This window comes from Camellia sinensis, chromosome 3 (assembly GCF_055761805.1).
Source record: "Camellia sinensis isolate YWXY chromosome 3, ASM5576180v1, whole genome shotgun sequence".
NCBI classification, from domain to species: Eukaryota; Viridiplantae; Streptophyta; class Magnoliopsida; order Ericales; family Theaceae; genus Camellia; species Camellia sinensis.
In genome coordinates, this window is record NC_138963.1 from 42,895,923 (window position 1) to 42,917,303 (window position 21,381).

Sequence of the window (21,381 nt, forward strand, 5' to 3'; positions counted from 1 at the left end):
ACATATAATATATAAATAATATAAGATATATAATATAATATATATAATATAAGATATATAATATAATTGGTGATACATATAATATATAATAATATAATAAATTTTTATATATAATGTAATTGATCATGTATAATATATAATATAATTGATCATATATAATAGTATATATAATAAATTTTATAAATTATAATTTTTATCATATATAATAAAAATATATATATTTATTGGCGTACCGCAGCCGTACCCGTATCATACTTTTTTGAATTTTGACGTATCGACGTACCCGCACTCGTACCCGTACCGTACTCGTACCTGTACCTGTGCTTCATAGCCCTTAACCAAATTCACCGAAATTGATGTATATAAAATATATATCAATATTCACAGCACACACAATAAGCTTCTTTAATTTTTCAAAACTCAGCTGCCACTAAACATATTTTAAATACCTAGTGGGCTTTTAAAAAATTAGCTATAATATATGGAAAATATATTATACCCAAAATCAAATCACATTAAATATTATTTTAATAAATTAATTGCATCCCATACTCACGTGAACAATTTATAAATGGATTCTACTCACTTCACGAGTCTTAGGATATCTGTTACAATTTATTTTAACTTGAAAGTTGATAATTTAGTATAAAAAAAATTTAAAAAAAATATCTCTCCACTATTTTCTGAATAATCAATTTTTTTTAATCTTATTGAATATTTTCTTTCATAAACTGTAACTCAAAATATAAAGTAATAATAAAAAATATATATATGTATGTATGAGCACTCCCCAAAAGCAACAAGGATTCTTTGTCTCAAAAAATTCTTATTCTACTGTCCTAAATCACTCACAACCATTAAATCATACGAGAATTTCAAATTTTATAAATCTTAAAATATATTTAATAATTGCGAGTGATTTGAAATAAGAAAATAAAAATTTTTGAAGACAGAGGACCCAACTGAAACTTTCCTACTCCGGAAGTCATTCCAACATTATAGTTGGGTCCTGCTAAGGGATATATATATATATATATATATATATAATATTTGAGGAAATGTCAAATTTTTGACACGGTGGGCAAAAAAATATTCTTGAGAAGCTTCTGTTTATTTTGATATAAAATATTTTTTTAAAAGTAAATTGATTTTGCATAAATATATATATATATATATATATATATATTTAGTTTTTAGTATTTGGTTGATATTTGAAATATAAAATTTTTGCTCCATGCGTTGGTTAGAAAGGCAATGAAGAGCCATCCTTTCACCTTTATAAAAATTAATGTACTGAAGGGCCGACTTGAAAGTGAACTTCCTAAAGGCTGACTAAAATAATTCTTAATAGTAAGCCATTTTTGGAGATTATGACAAAAAATTATTTTCTTAATTTTTTTTTTACTTACTTATGATTAAACAACAAAAAATGCATAAAATAATTTTGAAAAAAAAATATTTTACGTCAAAACAAACGAAACCGAATTATATATCTGTTGGCTTTTTAGCTTTCGAAGGTTATTATTGTAATTGCGAGTGTGCCAGCAAGGATCAATCAATCCTTACAGAAATTTAATTGCCAACCAATTATTAGACGATTGTGTTTTTTAGTTCTCTCAGCCTCAATGAAGAGGACTTTTACTGGTAGTTTGATTTAGGAGAATTAAGCAAAATATCAATCAAATAAAGAACAACTAAAGCATTTCATTAGAATAAAAAACTTACAATGATTCAAACTCAGCCTCGTGGAGGTTTATAGCGACAATCTACTTGAAACTACTCCTATGAATGAAGTGCAGTGCAGAATTTAAAGTACTGAAATGTAAAAAACAGGAATGTAAAGAACAGGAAATGTAAAACTAAGTAAAGTAGAATAAGTCTGGTTTTTTGGATCTGAGTCTGGGGGGTTTTTCTGGGGCCTTCTCTGCTATTTATACTGCTCAAGAATGACCATTGAACTGTATTTCCAACCGTCGAACTGCTCCTCCATGATCGTTAATCATGTTGCCTCAAGATTAGCTCCATTACGCCATCACTTGCAGTTAGGCTTCCCTCCTAAATTTGAATTTAAATGTGAGTAACCATTGATGCCATATCACCTTGTATCTCTTTGTTGATCCACTGCTACTCAGATCTCGTAACAACCAATAATAAGTGCCACGTGTACGATCAGGATCGAAGATTTGAATAGTCTTCCCGTACTACCTTTACTTTGCCACGCGTCGAATTGTAACTGGCTTGTATAAAATATGTAGCCAACATTACCCCCCGCACTAATATACCCAATACTTGGTGATATTAGTGGATCAAGGTCTTTTTCCCACGTCTTAGAACGTGCATGGGTCTTGCATTCTCCTAAAAATGCAACTGTCATTTATCATCTGTATTAAACTCTCCTTCAATCTTTTGAATAACCCCATTACCTTAGTATTCGAACAGACTGATACATTTTTTATGGCCGAATCAATTTTTCCCTTCATTGATCGAGCACACGAAGAGTCATATGATGATGCTGTTCTTCCTCGAAAGAACCTCCATGCATTAATTAGCCACCTTTCTACATTCAGGTCATGGATGCCTTTGCAAATTATCAACCTTAGACTTCGAACATATTGCCCTTAATCATTCGATTCAGAAACTCACAAATATGGACATGGGAAGTTCTTCTTCTGACTCACTCTTGGACTACGAACAAACTACTCTCAATCCTTTGATTCAGAAAGTTGCAACTATGGACAAGGGAAGTTCTTCTTCACAACCCTCTGTATGGGACAAGGCTGCGACTTCTTCCTCTTCTGGGGCTTCTGACTAGACAAGCTGGTCAAAACCTGAGGCCTGTGATTTGAGAGAACGAATCAACGATCACTTTGTCGAATTTACTGACCCTTTAGAGTTCCCTTCTTATGCGCGAAGCTCGGTGGTCTATCCCTACGTGCCCATTGACCATCGATGCAGTTTGGAGGAGAATCTGCTTGCGGCATGGTATACATCCTCCATACCTACAAAGATAGTGCACGCCGCCCGACACCTAGAAGAGGCACAAGGGTACAATCCATCATTCTTAGCCCAGAAGGCGAATATTTGTTCTTCTGATTGGCTCGATTATATTAATGCTCTTGTTCCTTCTGCCCTTATTCCATCTCCTGAAATAGAAGCATCCACACCTTCCCCTCTGCCAAATTCTTACTGGACAGAGAGATTGAGGCTTGCCCTCTCCGCAGATAAGATCTTTCCACCTTACAAGCCTCCACCTTCCCCAACTCCAGCTGAGCGAAAGCAAGCTCAACTTCTGCTCGCGGCTTTCTCTCACTTGCCCTTCAATGTTCTTGAGGACGAAGTCCCTCTCAAGAACCTTCGATGGGCTTGTGATATTCTGACTCGGGGTCATGTCCTCAGTCTCCTCGCCCAAGCAGAGCTTCACATGTTTTTGGACCAACTTTCATTGCTTCTCTACTGGCATCGGACCTCTATGGCCACCACACAATCTTTAGACCAACTTTCATCCCTTCGAGTTCATGCCCAGTACGAAGCAGAGAACTTCATTGAAGAATTCGATGATTTCAAGAATAAAGATTCTGCGTACTGGGATGACTTAGAGATAGACGAATTGGAACAAGGATTGAGAGAAACAACATTCGAAATAAAGGCTGAAGAGCTCTTTTACGAAGTGAGAGCATATCAACTCATGCAACCAATGTTAGAAGAAATAGAGGATAGGATAAAGAAAGAACAGAAATTCATTGATTATTGTTGGACTAAATTTCATGATCTTGTTATTTATTCCATTCCCTATTTTTATGAGCTTGAGTTTTTACCCAAATAGGGCCATTCGATGTAATTGCTTTGGTTTTAATACCACTAAGACTTTTTCTTTATTTGATATGGTTTGATCTTATCTCCATTTGTCTTTAAAAGCAAATTCAGAGCTTCGAACTGAACAAGCTTATCATTCGAATTTGGACTTGATCGTTTTAAATGAAACACTAAAAGAACCAACAATGAACCTGTCCAATTTATGAAATATAGTTAATAATTTTTGTTGATTTTCATTTAAAATTGGTGCTTCGAATTTAACAATCTTACCCCTTAAGCTTGTTTTGATCATAACCAACATATGGTCATGGTTAGTATGATCAATCAGTTTTAAATTGACCATTTTTTCCTTAGAATAACAGTCCATACTTTCAAAATTATGAAAGCTCCTTTTTAGGGTTGCACTGTTTTAGTCTAGAAAGATAATCTTTCTTAAATACAAACCAATTATTGGTTCTGATGTTTCGAACAGCAATTCCCACCCTTAAGGGATCTCAAGTCTTGCTTCGAAAGACATTACTTTCCTTGAGAAACCTAAAACAGGTCTTTAATTTCTTCGAAGTAAACTAATACTTGAGCATCCTTTCATCCATAAGTATGAAATGTACTTCGAAGTTGGCTTTTTAGTTTCGAAGCCGTTTATTATTTGACTTTTGGCACCAAAATTTGGTTTCGAAGCCAAATACTATATTTCGAAGCTGGCTTCGACATCTGGGATGTGTTTTTCTCTCCAAAAGTATCAATATTGAAGAAAGCTCTTCGTGTTTGTATTTTTAGTACTTCGCGAATTATGCGACATATCTTCCGGACACAAAGGTTTTTCTTTTAAAACCCTTTTTATCTCGTGCTCTGAAATCATTCGCTCGCTCAACATACAAACCCTTTACCTCTACCTATCTTCCACTTCTCTCTACTCCCCTTCTTAGCTTCATCCTCCGAAAAAGTGTTCTATCAATGGCTTCTTCTTCGTTGAAAGTGCCAGTCATAGAGCGTGCGAGCCCATCTGTAACCTTGAAGAGGATCATCGATGTAGAATGTGAGAAGTACAAGGCTGGGGAAACAAGTGCCATCGATGGACGCATCTTCATCCCTCGTCGTCATGAGCAACAAGACTATGTGCTTGGGCCAATATTCAAGGAGATTCTTACTGAGCTTCCATCTTTATATCCTCGTCTAGAAGACCATTGTCTCCTTTACGAGGGTGGCCTTGACTAGAGGAACTAGATGATGAATCGCCCCTACTGATGTTGGCCCACAGTGAGACCAGAGTGGCAAGAATGGTATGATCGACTTGTCCCTAATAGGACTCTGGTTCTTCAAGAACTCTGCCTTCTCGATGCCCTCCGATTATCCAGGTTAACTATTCCTGAATACCCTTTCTTGATTCCCACTGCTTTATGCTTTTGGAATTCTGTTTTTAATTTCTTCCAATTTAGATGTGGGATGATGGCCCTTACTGTCCTTGATATTTGCCATCTATTAGGATTATCTCCCATTGGAACCCCTATTGGACCGGATTATCCTGACTTAGCAGTCCCTTTTTCCCTCCATTCTCTTAACTCATCCTATAGTGACTTTATCAAGGCTGAGAATAGAAGGGAGGGTCCTGTGATCGATAGAGAATTCTTTTCTTTCTTATTATATTGGCTTTGCAAGTTCCTTTTCTGCACCTCCTCTCAAAGAATCATGCTCGAATTTGTCCCTCTTGCCAAAGCCCTTGTTTTATAGAAGAGGGTGGCTTTGGCTCCATACGTTCTAGGTCAAGTATATAGAGCCTGTTCTCTTTTCTGTGAGAAACCCGTAGATGCCAATCAAGGGGGGCCATTTTGAATTCTTCAGCTTTGGCTTTTTGCTTATTTCACTGAGTTACAATCCAAATGCCTTAAATTTTTTGAACCCAACCATCTTACTCATGGCATGAGGCTAGCCAATGCTTCACTTTATCCTTCTACTTTTGCTTTTTACTTTTTTTTCTTCCACCAACTTCCAACTTCTCCTCCTTCCTACTGCTTTCGTCCCTTCGAACCCATCATCATTGGTCCCCCTTGGTTGAAGAATTTATTAAGTGATAGGCTATGTGCTTCACCTGCTCATAAAGACATATGGGCCTCTATTTTAATCCCTAGAGAATTATTCATTGGGACCTTGAACCCCAGAGCTTACAAATGCATTGCTGAGCCCTACTGTCCTGCTCAATTTGCCAGACAATTTGGCTTCTCACAAGGGGTCCCAATACCTCTTTGCAGTAACACCAATCTAAGTCTTACCACTAGGGATTTGAAAGTTCGACGGTCCAGACTAGAAGAGGCAACTTCTAAGTTTATAGAGGACTTGATCGATTTTGAGTATACCCCTTTTCTTCCTCAAGCTAACATGTTGAAGAGGTACCACAACTGGTGGGCGAACAATATGGAAGTATACCTGGCTATTTCTCCTCAAGACCTACTGATGGTGTTGGATGTGCCCAAGCTAAAAAAAGCTAGAATTGTTGCTTCTTCTACTGCCCTTACCACTTCGGTTCCTGTGCTTGCTACTACACAGTCTGCTCCCGCTGCCTCAACTTTTCCTAGAGTTACCCGAGTCGCCTCGAAAAAAGGTATACACCCTTGTCTCTTCTCCTTTTGCCTTCTTTATAATGATCTTAGCCTTATCTTTAGTTCTTCTTTTGTAAAGGTGATGCGGATGCCTTGCAGAGAGATTCTCCTCAGAAGACCCAGGCTCTAAATCTTCTCAAAAGCAAACAGTAACAAAAGAAAATGAGACTTTTACTTGAGCCTGAAAAGGAAGTACCTGAGGTTCAAGCAGAAGAAGGAGAAGAAGAAGAAACTCAAGAGCAAGAGTCACCCCTGAAAAGAAGGAAAAGAATGACTGTCCATTTTTCTGACTTGGTTCAAGATGAGACAACAATACAGAGAAAACAGAAAAGAAAGATGACTGTCTCTCCTTCTGATTTCGTCGAAGATCCTGTATATGAGGCAACTGCCAAGGCAGTAGAGCAGGAACACTCTAAGGCCATAATTGTTTTCGAGAGAGCTGAGAAGAGACGGCATCAACAATTTCTGAGAGATGAAGCTGCTGCTGCTGATGCATTCCAAAGGGAAACTGCAAGAAGGCAACAAATTGCCGAACATTACTATGTTCGTAGCTCTCCTATTATTGCCAACACTTCTGAAACAAGTAATTTCTTTTATGCTTCTGCTATTTTTCCTTGTCAAATCTTGGTATTGAAACTTGACATTACTTTACATTTCTTCCTTTTGTAGCAATAACTACTGAGTCTATTCTTCCAATGAGGACTCCCTCAGTTTCAGTTAAAGTTGATCAGCAGCAGAACGTGAGGACTATTCAAATCATCCTTCCACTTCCCAAGCCTGCATTTGATGTACTCTCCTTGAGACCAAGCATTCCTAAATTCCTTTCTTTTGGTTTGACTCCAAATCTTCCCCATCTGACCTTTGACCCACCTTAATTCGGTTCTCTTTCGAACCTTGCTCTTCCTCCTTCTTCCAAGGAGATTCCAATTGCTACTCCATCTCTGATGGCAGTTGATTTTCCAATAAAGGGTACTGGCAGCTTTCAAACCCATGGTTTATTACCTCTGCCTTGTTCCAGCCCCTCTTCCCTTGACCTATTGGTGGTTAGGACCATAGAGACTACTGAAGATGCTCCACCCATTTCTCTTATCCCTATGCAGTCCTCTGTGCCTTTCACCACAGTTTTCTCTGCGCCCCTGATGTCTACGGATGAGGTAGATATCTTCGAAGCAAGGCTAGCCAGTCTATTCGACATACCCTCTACCTCTCCAATAGCCAATGACGAAGCTGAGCCATCAGTCTTGGCTATCTCCTTGCTAGAAATTCTTGAAAGCTCATCTTCCTCCAGTAGCAAGCCTTCTGAACCTCTAATGGACTTAGATACCTGCTTGGGATTATTAATCTCTTTTTCGAGGATCCCTTTTGAGGCTTTACAAAGGCCTATAATAAGAAATGGGTTCCTTCAGTGCTGTAAAGTTGCTGAGCAGTCCGACATGAATGTCTCGAATCATCTATCTCAGGCAGCAGCTACCATCGACTTCTATATCAACATTTGCCATTCTGCCAAGGTTACAGAGGAGAAATTAATAAGAGACCAGAGCTTTGTTTCCACAGTACATGCTGAAGTCTCAGGGCTAAATTCCTTTGTCTCCCATTTTCGAACTCAGCTACTGGAGAGAAAAGCTCAACTTGAGGAGGAGCTATCTGCAGTGAACCAGGCCTTAATTCGAACTGACACCAAACTGCAAATCACCAACCAAGGATTGGCCGATCGAAAAGAAGAAATGACTGCAGCTATTCAGTTGTTTTCATCATTTAACAATAGGAATCTGTTGTAAAAGAACAATTAAGACATTGTAATGATTTTTGGGCCAATTTATGGCAAAATGTGCTCTACTCTTTATGAAAAAACAAATTCTGATTTATCATTTGAGTACTCTTGTGTTCTTTTGCTTGACATTTATTCTATTCCTTGTGTTTTTCAAATAGTTGGAAAATAAGGCTTCAAATATCTGCCATTAATCTTTTTGGGATGTATGTATCCATTCAAATTTCTCAAATGGTATGCTCCGAAAGGCAAGACTCTATGAATTTGATATGGTCCTTTCCAGTTAGGTGACCATTTACCAAACTTATGGCTTTTAATTCCTATTGGGAGTATTGTCTTCATACCAAATCACCTTCATCGAAGCCAATGTGTTTGACTTTCTTATTGTAATTTTTGGCTGCTTTCTTCTTTTGAAAGAAAATGCTATTTAATGCCAGGATTCTGGCTTCATCTATTCCTTCTAATTCCAAGCACATACTCTGATGGTATTGCTCAGGATCTAGCTGGTCTTGGCATCTTACCCTCAAAGACTTAACATTAATTTCCACAGGCAACACAGCATCATGCCTATACACCAAGGCATAAGGAGTAACTCCTGTGCTTGACCTTGGGGAAGTTCTATAAGCCCACAATACATCTAACAATAAGTTATGTCAATCCCTAGGATTGTCTTCCACAACCTTTTGTATTCCTTTCTTCAAGGACTTATTGGATGATTTAGCCTGGCTGTTGGCTTGTGCATAATAGGAGGTGGAATTAACAAGGCTAATTCCAAACTCTGTTACAAAAGACTTCACCATTTTCCCATCGAACACAGTCCCATTTTCAACAGTTATAGTTTGTGAGATGCCAAACCTATGGATTAAATCCTTGATGAATCCAATGACCTCAGTCTGGTCTACAGCCTTGTATGGCTTAGCTTCGACCCACTTGGTGAAGTAATCAGTAGCCACTAAAATGAAACAATGATGCTTCGAAGAGGGTGGGTGTATTTTTCCTATCATATCCATGGCCCATCCTCTGAATGGCCAAGGCTTTACTACTACATGCAGATCAGTTATGGGCACATGCCTTATTGTGCCATGTTTTTGACATGCCTGGCAACCCTTTGCATATTCTATGCAGTCTTGAAGGATAGTTGGCCACTAGTAGGAATGCCTTCGAAGCAACCATCTCATTTTCACACCAGGATGATGAGTACCACAGATGCCTTCATGAACCTCAGCCATAGCTGTTAATGCTTCTTTTGAGCCTAAACATTAAAGCAATAAACCATCTCTTCCCCTTTTGTAGAGAGCATTGCTATATATGATGTATTGCAGAGATTGCAATTTAATTTTTCTACTGGCCTTCGAGGATGGGCCAGCCAAGTACTGCATTATTGGATGCCTCCAATCTTGTTCCTGTAAGTCATTATGATTGACTCCCAAGAGCACATTCCTTTTATTTAAGGGTGGTATAGATTTTTGGTATGTTGTTTGGCTTATGCCCCTTTGAGTATTATCCCTCCTCTTGAAATTCGAAGCTTTCTGAGCCACATCATTAGCTCTATTATTTAAGAATCTTGGGACATGAGTTACATTTGCTATTTGAAATTGAGAAAGCAGATGTAATGCAACAACATAGTATGGCAACATGCTTATACTTTGACATTTGAAAATCCTTTTCACTTGGTTAACCACCAATTGAGAATCTCCAAATATGTCAACTGCATGAACTTGTAATCCAATAAGAATTTCCAATCCCACTATTAAGGCTTCATATTCAGCTTGATTATTAGAACAAGTAATTTCATCCACTCTGAAACCATGTGTGGTTTCTATTCCTTGTGGTGACTTAATCACTATACCAATTCCAGTTAGGCCATTGGCTTTCGATTCATTGAACCACATTTGCCATGGCTCAACACTAGCCATACCAAGTTCCATTATCTCTTGGCTCTCTGTTTGAGATGGATGGTCTGCCAAAAAATTAGCTAAAACTTGCCCTTTCACTGCCATTTGGGGAACATATTCTAAATGAAATTCTGACAAGGCTAATACCCATTTGCCAATTCTTTCTCTCAACATAGGTCTAGATAACATATACTTAACCAAATCTATGGTTGCAATTACCAAGACAGTTATAGGCAAACGATAATATCCTAATTTCACTGCAGCAAAATACAAGGCAAGGCACAACTTTTCTACAGCTGAATATTTACATTCACAAGAATTTAAAAACCTACTAAGGTAATAAACAGCTTGCTCCTTGCGTTTTTCATTGTCTTGGGCTAAGAAAGCTCACAATAAATCTTCTGCTGCAGCTATGTACAACTTCAAGGGCTTATCATTCTTTGGTGGTATTAGCACTAGAGGGTTGGCCAAGTAGGCTTTGATTTCTTCGAAAACAATTTGATGCTCTGCTGTCCATACAAATTCCTCTTCATCCTTTAACCTTAACAAGGAAGAAAATACTTTAGTTTTCCCTGTAGTGTTAGAAATAAATCTTCGAAGAAAATTAACTTATCCAAGGAACTTTTGTAATTCCTTCTTACTGGATAGGGGTTTGGCTTCAATGATGACTTTGGCTTTATTCTAGTCAATCTGTATTCCTTTCTTGTGTACTACATAGCCCAAGAAATTTCCAGATGATACGCCAAAAGCACACTTAAGAGGATTGAGTTTCAACTTGAACTTTCTCATTCTTTCGAAAGCTACTTCTAAGTGAAACAAATGCTCCTCCATGGATTGGGATTTAACTACAATATCATCAATATAACACTCTAAATACCCTCCAATGAGGTCGTGAAAGATAGTGTTCATAGCCATCTGATATGTAGCCCCAGCATTCTTCAGACTAAATGGCATTTTAACCCATTCGAAGGTGCCAATATTTCCAGGACATCTGAATGTTATTTTGTGAACATACTCCTCTGCAATGCAGATTTGGTTATAACCAGAGTGCCTATCCATCATTGATAAAATTTGATGCCCTGCTGAACTGTCTACCAGCAAATCTACTATAGGCATAGGATACTCATCTTTTGGAGCTGCTAGATTTAAGTTTCTAAAATCAATGCATACCCTCATTTTACCATTCTTCTTAACTACAGGCACAATATTAGATAGCCATTCCACATACCTGGCTGTCCTAATAAAGCCTGCCTTGAGTAGTCTAAGAATTTCCTCCTTAACTTTCTGAATCACTTCTGGACCCATTCTTCTTGATTTTTGCTTGTATGGCTTGAAGTTAGGCTTCATAGGGAGCCTATGTTCCACTAATGACCTATCCAATCCTGATAGTTCATTATAAGACTATGCAAAACAATCTTTATATTTCCTCAGAATAACCAACAATTGGTTCCTGTCAAGAGCATTCAACCAAGCACTTATATAAATGGGTTGTTGTATAGAACCTTCCCCTAAATTTATCTCTTCTAATTTATCTCTTCTGAGAACTTGCTGAAGCTCCTTCTTTGATTCCTTCTGACTTCGAAGCAATCTCCTTGCTGTGTTCTGTTCCTAGGTTCTTTGATTCAACCTCTTTGTCTTCCTCTTCATGGACAAAGTCTATCCACAAGGCTTCTTCTTCCTGTATTTCCTGGACTTTTGTTTCAATGTCCAATGCACATTATTTATCAAGGGCCAAAACTCTGGCTTGTTGCTGCTCCTGCTTGTAGCCTACTATCATGGCTTCTTTCTCTTGCTCCTTCACTTTCTGGACTATTGACTTTACATCTAATATTGAAAACTTAATTAAAGCCAAAGACTTGCCTTCTGGCGCTTCATCTCTTTGCCTATAACCAGGCATCATTGTCATCTTTAATGACAACCTTTTCATTAGCACTCTCCTGGACTAAGTGCTTCAGGTGTGTCACTTCCTCATCAGCCGTCACTTCGGCTGAGCCATCAGATTTCCTCAGTATACTGAGTGGTGTCACTCCCTGAATATATAACTTGGCCTCTGCGAAGCCTGCGTAAGCTATGAAAGGTTGAGGATCTGCATCAATTTCCTCTGTCTCTCCATTGCCCAAGGCCATCATTATTTTCTTATGCAAAGAGGAAGGCACACATTTGTTAGTGTGGATCCAATCTCTACCAAGTAAAGCATTGTACTTAGCGTTACTGTCGATCATGAAGAACGCCGTCATGCAGTCCCTGGTTCCCACACTCAGGTTAATGGGTAGAATTTCCTGAGCCATCTGTCTGTCTCCAGCGAAACCTGCAATGGTTGTACTGGTTGGGATTAACTTGGGATTCTTTTTCCCTAATTTCTTCAAGGAAGATTTCGGTAGTAAGTTCACCGCTGCCCCATTATCCACCAAGACTCGGTTCAATTGTATCCCATCGAAGAAGGCCTTAATATACAAAGGCTTGACATGCTGTGTCATAGAATTCGAGGGATACTCAAAAGGATATGAGAGGTTAATATTCACCACTTCTTCACTCTCATATTCAATTTCCATTGGGGTAACCATTCCGGAATTATCTTGCACCATACTCACTTGTGAGTTTTCACTAGAGATTGGAATTGGGTCAATTTTTTGCCCCTCTTAATTCTCATCTCCAGCTTGGAATTCACGTAGTAGTATGTGTACCATGTTCACTAACACTGAGCCAAATTGAATGGCTGGCTGTGTCTGTTTCTCCTTTTGGCCACCTTGTTCAATTACTCCAGAAGCATCCTCCATGCTGCTCTCTGGCACTTCATCATTCGAATGGTCTGTCATGACTGGTTTTTCAACCAAAAATGTTTGTTCAGCCATGAAGGCTTCGAACATTTCTTCCTCAACCATTTCTTTTTTTTGGCCCAAGCCAACTTCTTTCTCCGTCTCGCTGTCACTCTCCATCAATGCCTTCTCCAATCTCGCTAAACTGGACTTCTCTCTGGCTTTTAGTTCAGAGTGAACTTTGGCCAACTGTTCTCTGTTGCAACCCATTTTGCCTTGTAGAGTTGGTTTTGGAGTATGGTCTGACTTTGGATTCTTCTTTCCTTCTGTTTGTACCAATGAAGAACTCTCTCCATTCTCTTTCAGGTCTCGCTGGTACTAAGTGTACCTACGCTGAATTTTTCTCCTTTGTGATCTAGAAATTATGGGGACCATATCTGGTTCCTTTGTTTTTGGGTGCTTAAGCAACATCTAATTGTTTGGAGCCACCAAAGGAGGCTTAATCATCCTGTCTTGGTTTCCAATTATATCTCTTTGGGTAAACACTTCCCTAGGTTTATTCTGAATCACAAACCAATCTGGGACCCCTGGTACCCACGAACCTACTGACCCTACTGTTGAACTGCTTCTTTCCTCCTTCGAAGCCATCTTCGAAGCTAGCTACGAAGGCCACTGCTTGGTCCTGACTTCATGCTTTGGGCCTAACTCAGGCTTTCGATGAAGGTGTCCACTTTCTGTCTTACGTGAGGCTGGTCTAGGGGGCCAATTTGTGGCTTTGATCCCATAAACTGATCCTCTCTCCAATCTCCTCTCAGAATGACTGCTCTTCATTCTGTAATAATTAGACGGCCTGGATTCATGTAAAGGCCTTTTGCCTTTGGAATGCATCCTATCAGCTGTTGGTTCAACCCTCAATGGCTGCTGCCTAACACCAGATGGACATGGCCTTTTATGTAAGCATTGGTTGGTTTAGGATGTCTCTGCACATCCTTGTAGTATTGCTTCCCATCAATTGGAAGTCCTTTCAACCACTTGTAGCTTAGTCTGCACCTAGGACACATCCTCTGCATTACAGCTGCTTCTAAGGAATCGTCATCCAGTGCTTCTTCCTCAGAGTCTTCCCTCTGGTGTGAGAAACCTTGTCCAATAGCTGGTAGATTTCCAGTGTCTTTCTTGATAGTTGTCTGGTTGGCTACATGCATCTGCACATTGACTTCTTCTAATTCTTTCAAAGACAGGTTCTGAAAATCCGGCATAATGACATTGGCAGCCACCTCTCCAATTTCTGGAAATGGATTACTGTCGATCCCCATGGCTTTTTCAGCTTTGGTTGAGAATTTCAAACTTCCTTTCCGAATTTGTTCTTGGATCCTGTCTCGAAAAACAATACAGTTCTTAGTCGAGTGAGACCAAGAATTATGCCATTTACAATCTACTCTTCCTTTGAGTTCATCAAGAGATGGAATTTTAACCCCTTTTGGTAACTTAAGGAAGTTGGCCGCAAGCAAATGATCAAAAATATCATCTACCTTAGTTAAATCGAAAGAGTATTTCCTGTGAAGGTCTTTCTTTTTAAACTGCTGGTCAATTGTTGTATCCTTATGAATTAATGCTTCACAGATCACAGGTTCTTTCCCCACAATCTCTGCTACATCAATCTCATAGTTAGGATCTTTGTAGTATGTCTTATATGATGCATTATTTCGATCTTGTTCCTCTTCTAGTAATGCTTCATACCTAGATACCTTATAAGTCAGTTCCACTATGTCCCTGAACTCTATTGAGTCAAACTTCTTTCGAAGCCTAAATTCTAAGCCAATCTTACGAATTCTGGCTCTGGCAAGATGACTCTACATTTATTTTGAGCCCTTTTAAATCTGGCAATAAACTGAGTAGCCTTCTCTTCAAGCCTTTGACTCAACCTTGCCAGGTCTGCCATGGAAACCTTTGGCTCTGATTGGAAGAATTAGGCATGAAATGCCTCTTCCATTTGTTGCCAAGTTTGGATTGAGCCAGGTGTAAGGTTAATGTACCATACAAATGCTCCCCCAGTTAGAGAGTTTGGGAACAGTCTCAGCTTTATATAGTCATTATTAGTAAATTCACCGCATTGAGCAGCAAACCTAGCAATATGCTCTACTGTTGATTGGTTTCCATTCCCATAAAAAAGGGCGAAATCTGGTATCCTGAAACCTTTTGGGTATTCATGTACCCTATCTACCCATTCTGGGTATGATTTTCTGTACACAGGAGTTTGGACCCCCTGAGCCATCGGTCCACACATTTCCCTAACGATGTCAGCAATTTGGTCCCTAAGAACCATATTTTGTGCCTGCTGAACCACTACTGGAGAAACAAACACAGGATTTTATGGGTAAACTTGTGCCTGTGGTCCTCTTGGTCCATAAGGTGGTATATTTGGAACTGGTTGTCCCTGTAGTACAGGTTGCTATTGGGGGTGTGGGTAACCCCTTTGAGCCTGTCCTGCTAAAGGACCTGTGAAAGGTGCTGGAACTGGTGTTACGTCTCTTCCATTTGTAGGAAAACCTTCCAACCCTCTGGGTATAAATTCGAATAAGGGATTAGTGAAACCCCTTGTGCTAGGTATGGCTTCGAACATGGGATTTGGAACCATTCTTATGCCATTTTCTTGTACTGGACCAGATCCACCAAATTGCATGGCTTCACTATTAAGTACTGAGGCATTTTGACCTGCTATAGGCCTCGGAATAGGCTCGTACCAAGATTGAGGTGATGGTCTCACAATTCTGATTACTAGTTTGACCATTAGAATGTCCATTAACTTGCATAGGCTGTTTATCTCTAGCCAATGTTTGCTGAGGGACATTCGAAACTTCCTCCATGTGTCTTACGTTTGTTAATTGGTGGTTATTTATTCGATCCAAAAAGGATGTTGCCCACCTTTCCATTGTGTTCATTAATTACTGTCCTATTGCATCTATTAAGCCACCCCATGGATTTATTGTCTGAGTAGATGGGACACTGGATGGTCCAATTCCTTGGTCTCATCCAACATTACGAACATGTGGTACTTGTTCTGAAGTACTGGTCTGTTCGACCATATGTTCTGGTAAAATGGGAATTTTCACAGGATGTGTTATTACATTATCCTCTGGATTAGGTATGTCTACCTCTCCTTCTATGCCTTCTTCCAGGCGTTCATTTTCTCATTGTCTCCTATGTCTAGCCATTTCAATTAGTCCCACTCGGCGTGCCAAAAATATATGTTGGCTTTTTGGCTTTCGAAGGTTATTATTGTAATTGCGAGCGTGCTAGCAAGGATCATTCAGTTCTTACAAAAATTTAATTGCCAACCAATTATTAGATGATTGTGTTTTTTAGTTCTCTCAGCCTCAATGAAGAGGACTTTTACTGGTGGCTTGATTTAGGAGAATTGAGCAAAATATCAATCAACTAAAGAACAACTAAAGCATTTCATTAGAATAAAAAATTTACAATGATTCAAGCTCAGCCTCGTGGAGGTTTACAGCGACAATCTACTTGAAACTATTCCTATGAATGAAGTGCAGTGCAAAATTTAAAGTACAGGAATGTAAAGAATAGGAAATGTAAAACTAAGTAAAGTAGAATAAGACTGGTTTTTTGGATCTGAGTCTGGGGGTTTTTTTTGGGGCCTTCTCTGCTATTTATAATGCTCAAGGATGACCATCGAACTGTATTTCAAACCGTCAAACTGCTCCTCCATGATCACTGATCATGTTGCCTTAAGATTAGCTCCATTACGCCATCACTTGCAGTTAGGCTTCCATCTTAAATTTGAATTTAAATGTGAGTAACCGTTGATGCCACATCACCTTGTATCTCTTTATTGATCCACTGCTACTCAGATCTCGTAACAACCAATGCTAACTGCCATGTGTACGATCAGGATTGAAGATTTGAATAGTCTTCCCGTACTACCCTTACTTTGCCACGCGTCGAATTGTAACTGGCTTGTACAAAATATGTAGCCAACAATATCTATCTTGTATTTAGTGCAAGTTCTTTCTTATGTGATGCAAAATTTTTGAACATGTTAAAATTACACTAAAAAAAATTCATATATATTGCAATTTTTTAGACTGTCTCTTTAAGATCCAATTGTCCTTGTATATTTAGTTGGGGGAACTACATGCAGGTGGGAGTTGGAAAAAAAAATTATCAACACATAGAGCGGCGCAAGTGTGACAACCTTTCATTTGCACCCCACTACTGCCTTTCATTTGTACCTTATCATAGACACACTTACACCCTTTATGCGTTTGTAATTTTTTTGTCCAACTCCTATCTACATGTAGTTTTTCCTATTTTGTTCCTACTATCAAGGTATGTTGAAGTACACGATATGTCAAGAATGTCTCATTTCATATTTCATTTTAATTTTGTTTATAATATATCGAGATGAAGTTGGCACCTGGGTATGGGGATACTACGGTTACTTAGGCAACTGCACTAGTTTGGAAGCTGAACTATGGAGCATTTACAGAGGCCTCACTATAATGATGCAAAAAGGAGTTTCTAATGTTGAAATAGAAACTGATTCTTAGATGGCCAAGAAGCTGATTAAGGAAGGTGTATAAAGGATCTTTTCTTATAGAGCTCTGATTAAAGACGCCAACTTTCTACAAAGAAGATAATTGGTCGAATGAGTTCATCCCTAGAGAAGATAACCTATGTGCTGATACATTAGCCAATCTTGGAGTCAACCAACAAGAACACACTTCTTGAAGATTCACCTAGTTCCTTAACTTCAATGCTTGTAACTGTTGGAAATTGTGAGGACATATTTTGTGAGTGACAGCACATGGTCGAGGTGACGCCGAAGTGTCAGCCAAGGTGCCACATGACATGGCCCTGATACCGAGGTTATCTCGGCTAAGCTGAGGTTATCTATGGAGATACTAGAATCCAAAATGAGTGGATAAGGGACAGGAGTCTTAACATAGGGGAGGATCTCAGTCTGGATAAAGATAAAGCTCTCAGGGAGTTTATCCCTATCTAGCTGAGAGTCCAAGATGAGCACTAAGCCAAAGTTCATTGAAGTGAGGCTTCTACAGGGATCAGGTTAGTGCTGGCTATAAAAACAGGGCACCATCGTGGGCCTAAGGTATGCTTTTATGTTTTGTCTAGTGAGTGAAGCATTATTGATTATCTTTAAGAGATATTTGATTACTGGCTTGATCATCGGGGTACCCCCGGGTGGACGAACCATCGTCGGATTCTTATCTTTCTGTGATAAGTTGTTCGGCCTTAATCTATTCTGCCGGTGCTCTCCTGTTGAGTTTCCCTATTTTGTTGTGTAGTCAAAAATCAACACCCACAATTTGGCACCGTCTGTGGGAACATAAGGAGAATAGATGGCCAACAACGGACAGAAAGAGAAGATTAGGGACAACATCTGTAGTGGGAGCAATAAATTCGGAGTTGTAGGCAGGCACCAAGAAAGTAAGCACAGAATTCACAGTAATTGACACCCTCTCCCCTTACAATGTTATCTTGGGAAGGCCATGGTTGCACGCAATGAGGGTTGTTCCCTCAACACTACACCAACTGTTGCGGTTCCCAACAGAGCATGGAATTGAGGAGGTCAGAGGGGATCAGGCGCAGGCAAAGAATTGTTCCATGGTAGCAATGAAATCCACATGCAACGGGCGAGAAGCAAAAATAGTAGAAATTGATGGTGAGGACATGAAGGTCCTGGATGATGTTGGCAAAGCGCCAGCCGACAAAAGCGAGAAAGCCTTAAAGAAAATTCTAGTGCAACAAGGTGATGAATAACACTTCTTTCTCCTCGGCTCAGGATTGGCTGAGGAGGAGGAAAGGGAGTTAGAGTCATTCTTGCGAGCAAACATAGAGGTGTTTGCCTGAACGCCATATGAGGTGCCTATCCCGAGGTCACTTGCCAGAGACGAAATATAGAAAGGTCGACTAAACTTGTCATTCAGTGAGCAAGGAGGCCGACGTTGATTCATGTGGAGGCAGTAGAGGAGGAAATGGACAAATTATTAGAGGCCAGAGCCATTCAAGAGGTAAACTACATAACTTGGTTGTCAAACATAGTTGTTATGAAAAAGAAGAATGAGAAGTGGAGGATCTGCGTGGACTTCACCAGCCTGAATAAGACTTGTCCCAAAGACAGTTTCCCACTGCCCAATATCGATTAATTAGTAGATGCCATTTCAGGGCATGGAAGGATGAGCTTCCTAGATGTTTACAAGGGATACCACCAGATAGCAATGTACCCCCCTGATGAGGAGAAAACTGCATTTATCACCTCAAAAGGGCTATATTGCTACAGAGTGATGCCTTTCGGGTTGAAAAATATAGGAGCAACCTACTAGAGGTTGGTGACCAAGATGTTTAGACATCTGATTGGCAAAATAGTGGAAGTATACATTGATGACACAGTCGTGAAGTCTAATGAACCTGAAAATCACCTGGCCGACTTGAAGGCAGTTTTTGATATTCTTAGAACATATCGGCTCTGACTTAATGCTTCGAAATGCGCATTTGGAGTTAGGTTTGGTAAGTTTCTAGGATACCTGGTTATTAGAATGGGCAATGAGGCAAGCTCAGATCAAATCAAGGCCATTATTGACTTGAAGAGCCCAACATTGGCAAAACAAGTACAGATGCTGACTATAAGGGTTGCAGCCCTGTATAGGTTTATAAGCAGAAGTTCAGATAAGTGTAAACCATTTTTCAGTTTATTGAAGAAGGCCATAGATTTTTTGTGGACAGAGGAGTGCGAAGTCGCCTTGGCCGACTTGAAAAAATACCTGACCATAGCTCCAGTTCTCTCAAATCCAAGAGTTCACACACCTGGTGTCATCTCACATCGGGCTCTTGTAAGCCGAGGCTTAGGGTGTCCAGGGAAACAAGAAGAAACCCAATTGGGAATAAAAAACCCCACAGCAGAGCAAAAGAAGGTAGAGAAACCAAAACCTTGCGACATCTATATCTGCGCCTCCTTTCGCTTATTTGTTGATAGAAGTTCAAACCGTCAAGGAGCGGGGGCAGGAGTAGTGTTAGTATCACTAGATGAGCGAATGTTAGAACAGTCTATTCGTTTGGCGTTTAAGGCCTCAAATAATGAAGCAGAGTATGAGACACTGATCATAGGGTTGAAGTTAGCAGCAACAATGGAAGTCGACGAGATGGTAGTCTTCTGAGACTCCCAACTTATTGTGAACCAGGCAATAGGCGAGTATGTCGCCCGAGATGAAAGAATGATAACCTATGTCAAAGAAGTTGTTAGACTGCTAGCCTTATTTTAGGATTGCCGACTACAGCAGGTTAGCTGAGATGACAATAGCCATGCCGATGCCTTAGCTAACCTGGCTAGTGCAATGAAATCAGGGGAGGTAAGGACAATAATGGTTGATTATTTGTCAGGTCCAAGTATGGAATCACTGATCACAAAATATGAAGCAATGTGTGTGGAGATGGGTCTAAGTTGGATGGATGTAATAGTGATGTTTCTTAGGGACGACATGTTACCGGATGATCGCAAAGAGGCGCACAAGACCAGACTGAAGTCGGTAAGGTTTAGCCTAACAGCAAAAAGACATCTCTACAGAAGGTCTTTTACTGGTCCCCTTTTGAGGTGTGTGCATCCCTCCCAGGTTGAAGATTTCTTGTATGAAATACATGAAGGGGTATGTAGCAGCTATGCTGGGGGCAGATCACTTACTCATAGGGCCATTACTTAAGGGCACTGGTGGCCCTACATGCAGAAGGATGTTGAAGCCTACGTCACAAAGTGCGAGAAGTGTTAGAGGTTTGCGCTTTTGATACATCAACCAGCCGCAGATTTGAACCCAGTAACCAGTCCTTGGCCGTTTGCCCAGTGGGGCATGGACCTAAATGAACAATTGTCCCAAGCAACTAGGCAAAAGAAGTTTTGCTAGTAGTAATTGATTACTTCACAAAGTGGGTAGAAGCTAAACCCCTTGCAAAGATTTGAGACATTTATGTGAAGAACTTCATATGGACGAACATCATCACCAGGTTTGGGATTCCAAGGGCAATAATAGCAGACAATAGTATACAGTTTGACAATAAGCTAATCAAAAACTTATGTGCAAAGTACAAAATCAAGCACTACTACTCTACTTCAAGTTTTCCTCAGAGTAATGGTCAGGCAAAAGCATCCAATAAGACTATCTTGGATGGGATCAAAAAGAGGCTGGAAGCAGCAAAGGAAAAATGGGTGGAGGAGTTACCCAATGTACTATGGGCATATCGGACTACGTCGAGAAAATTAACTAGGGAGTCTCCATTTGCTATGGCTTATGGCACTGAAGCAATTATCCTACTAGAAGTCGGCATTCTAGGGATCAGAACCCAGGGAGTGGAAAATGGTACAAATGAGGCATTTCTAGCCTGAGATGTAGACCTATTGGAGGAGAAAAGAGAGAGAGCAGCAATTCGGCTGGGGGCATACCAGTAACAACTTGCTAGGACTTATAACAAGAAGGTCAACTCTAGAGAGTTCAAAGTTGGAGACCTGTGTTGAGGAAAGTAGTCAGCAA

The 21,381-nt window shown here is 39.7% G+C and overlaps 1 protein-coding gene across 1 annotated transcript; it reads left to right on the forward strand.

Annotated features, from left to right (window-relative positions):
- Positions 1-20,223: 20,223 nt before the first annotated feature.
- On the forward strand, positions 20,224-21,236 carry LOC145821457 (uncharacterized). The gene is made up of 2 exons (XM_082917978.1): positions 20,224-20,388; positions 20,937-21,236. Exons 1-2 carry the CDS (start codon positions 20,224-20,226, stop codon positions 21,234-21,236), a joined length of 465 nt encoding a protein of 154 aa, XP_082774104.1.
- The last annotated feature ends 145 nt before the right edge of the window (positions 21,237-21,381 follow it).

Bases quoted from the DNA above. Each gene is read 5' to 3' on its own strand.
- LOC145821457 (XM_082917978.1), top strand. From the start codon at position 20,224: ATGGTTGATTATTTGTCAGGTCCAAGTATGGAATCACTGATCACAAAA. The intron at 20,389-20,936 runs GTAAGGTTTAGC...TTATGTGCAAAG, and splicing joins ACAAGACCAGACTGAAGTCG to TACAAAATCAAGCACTACTA.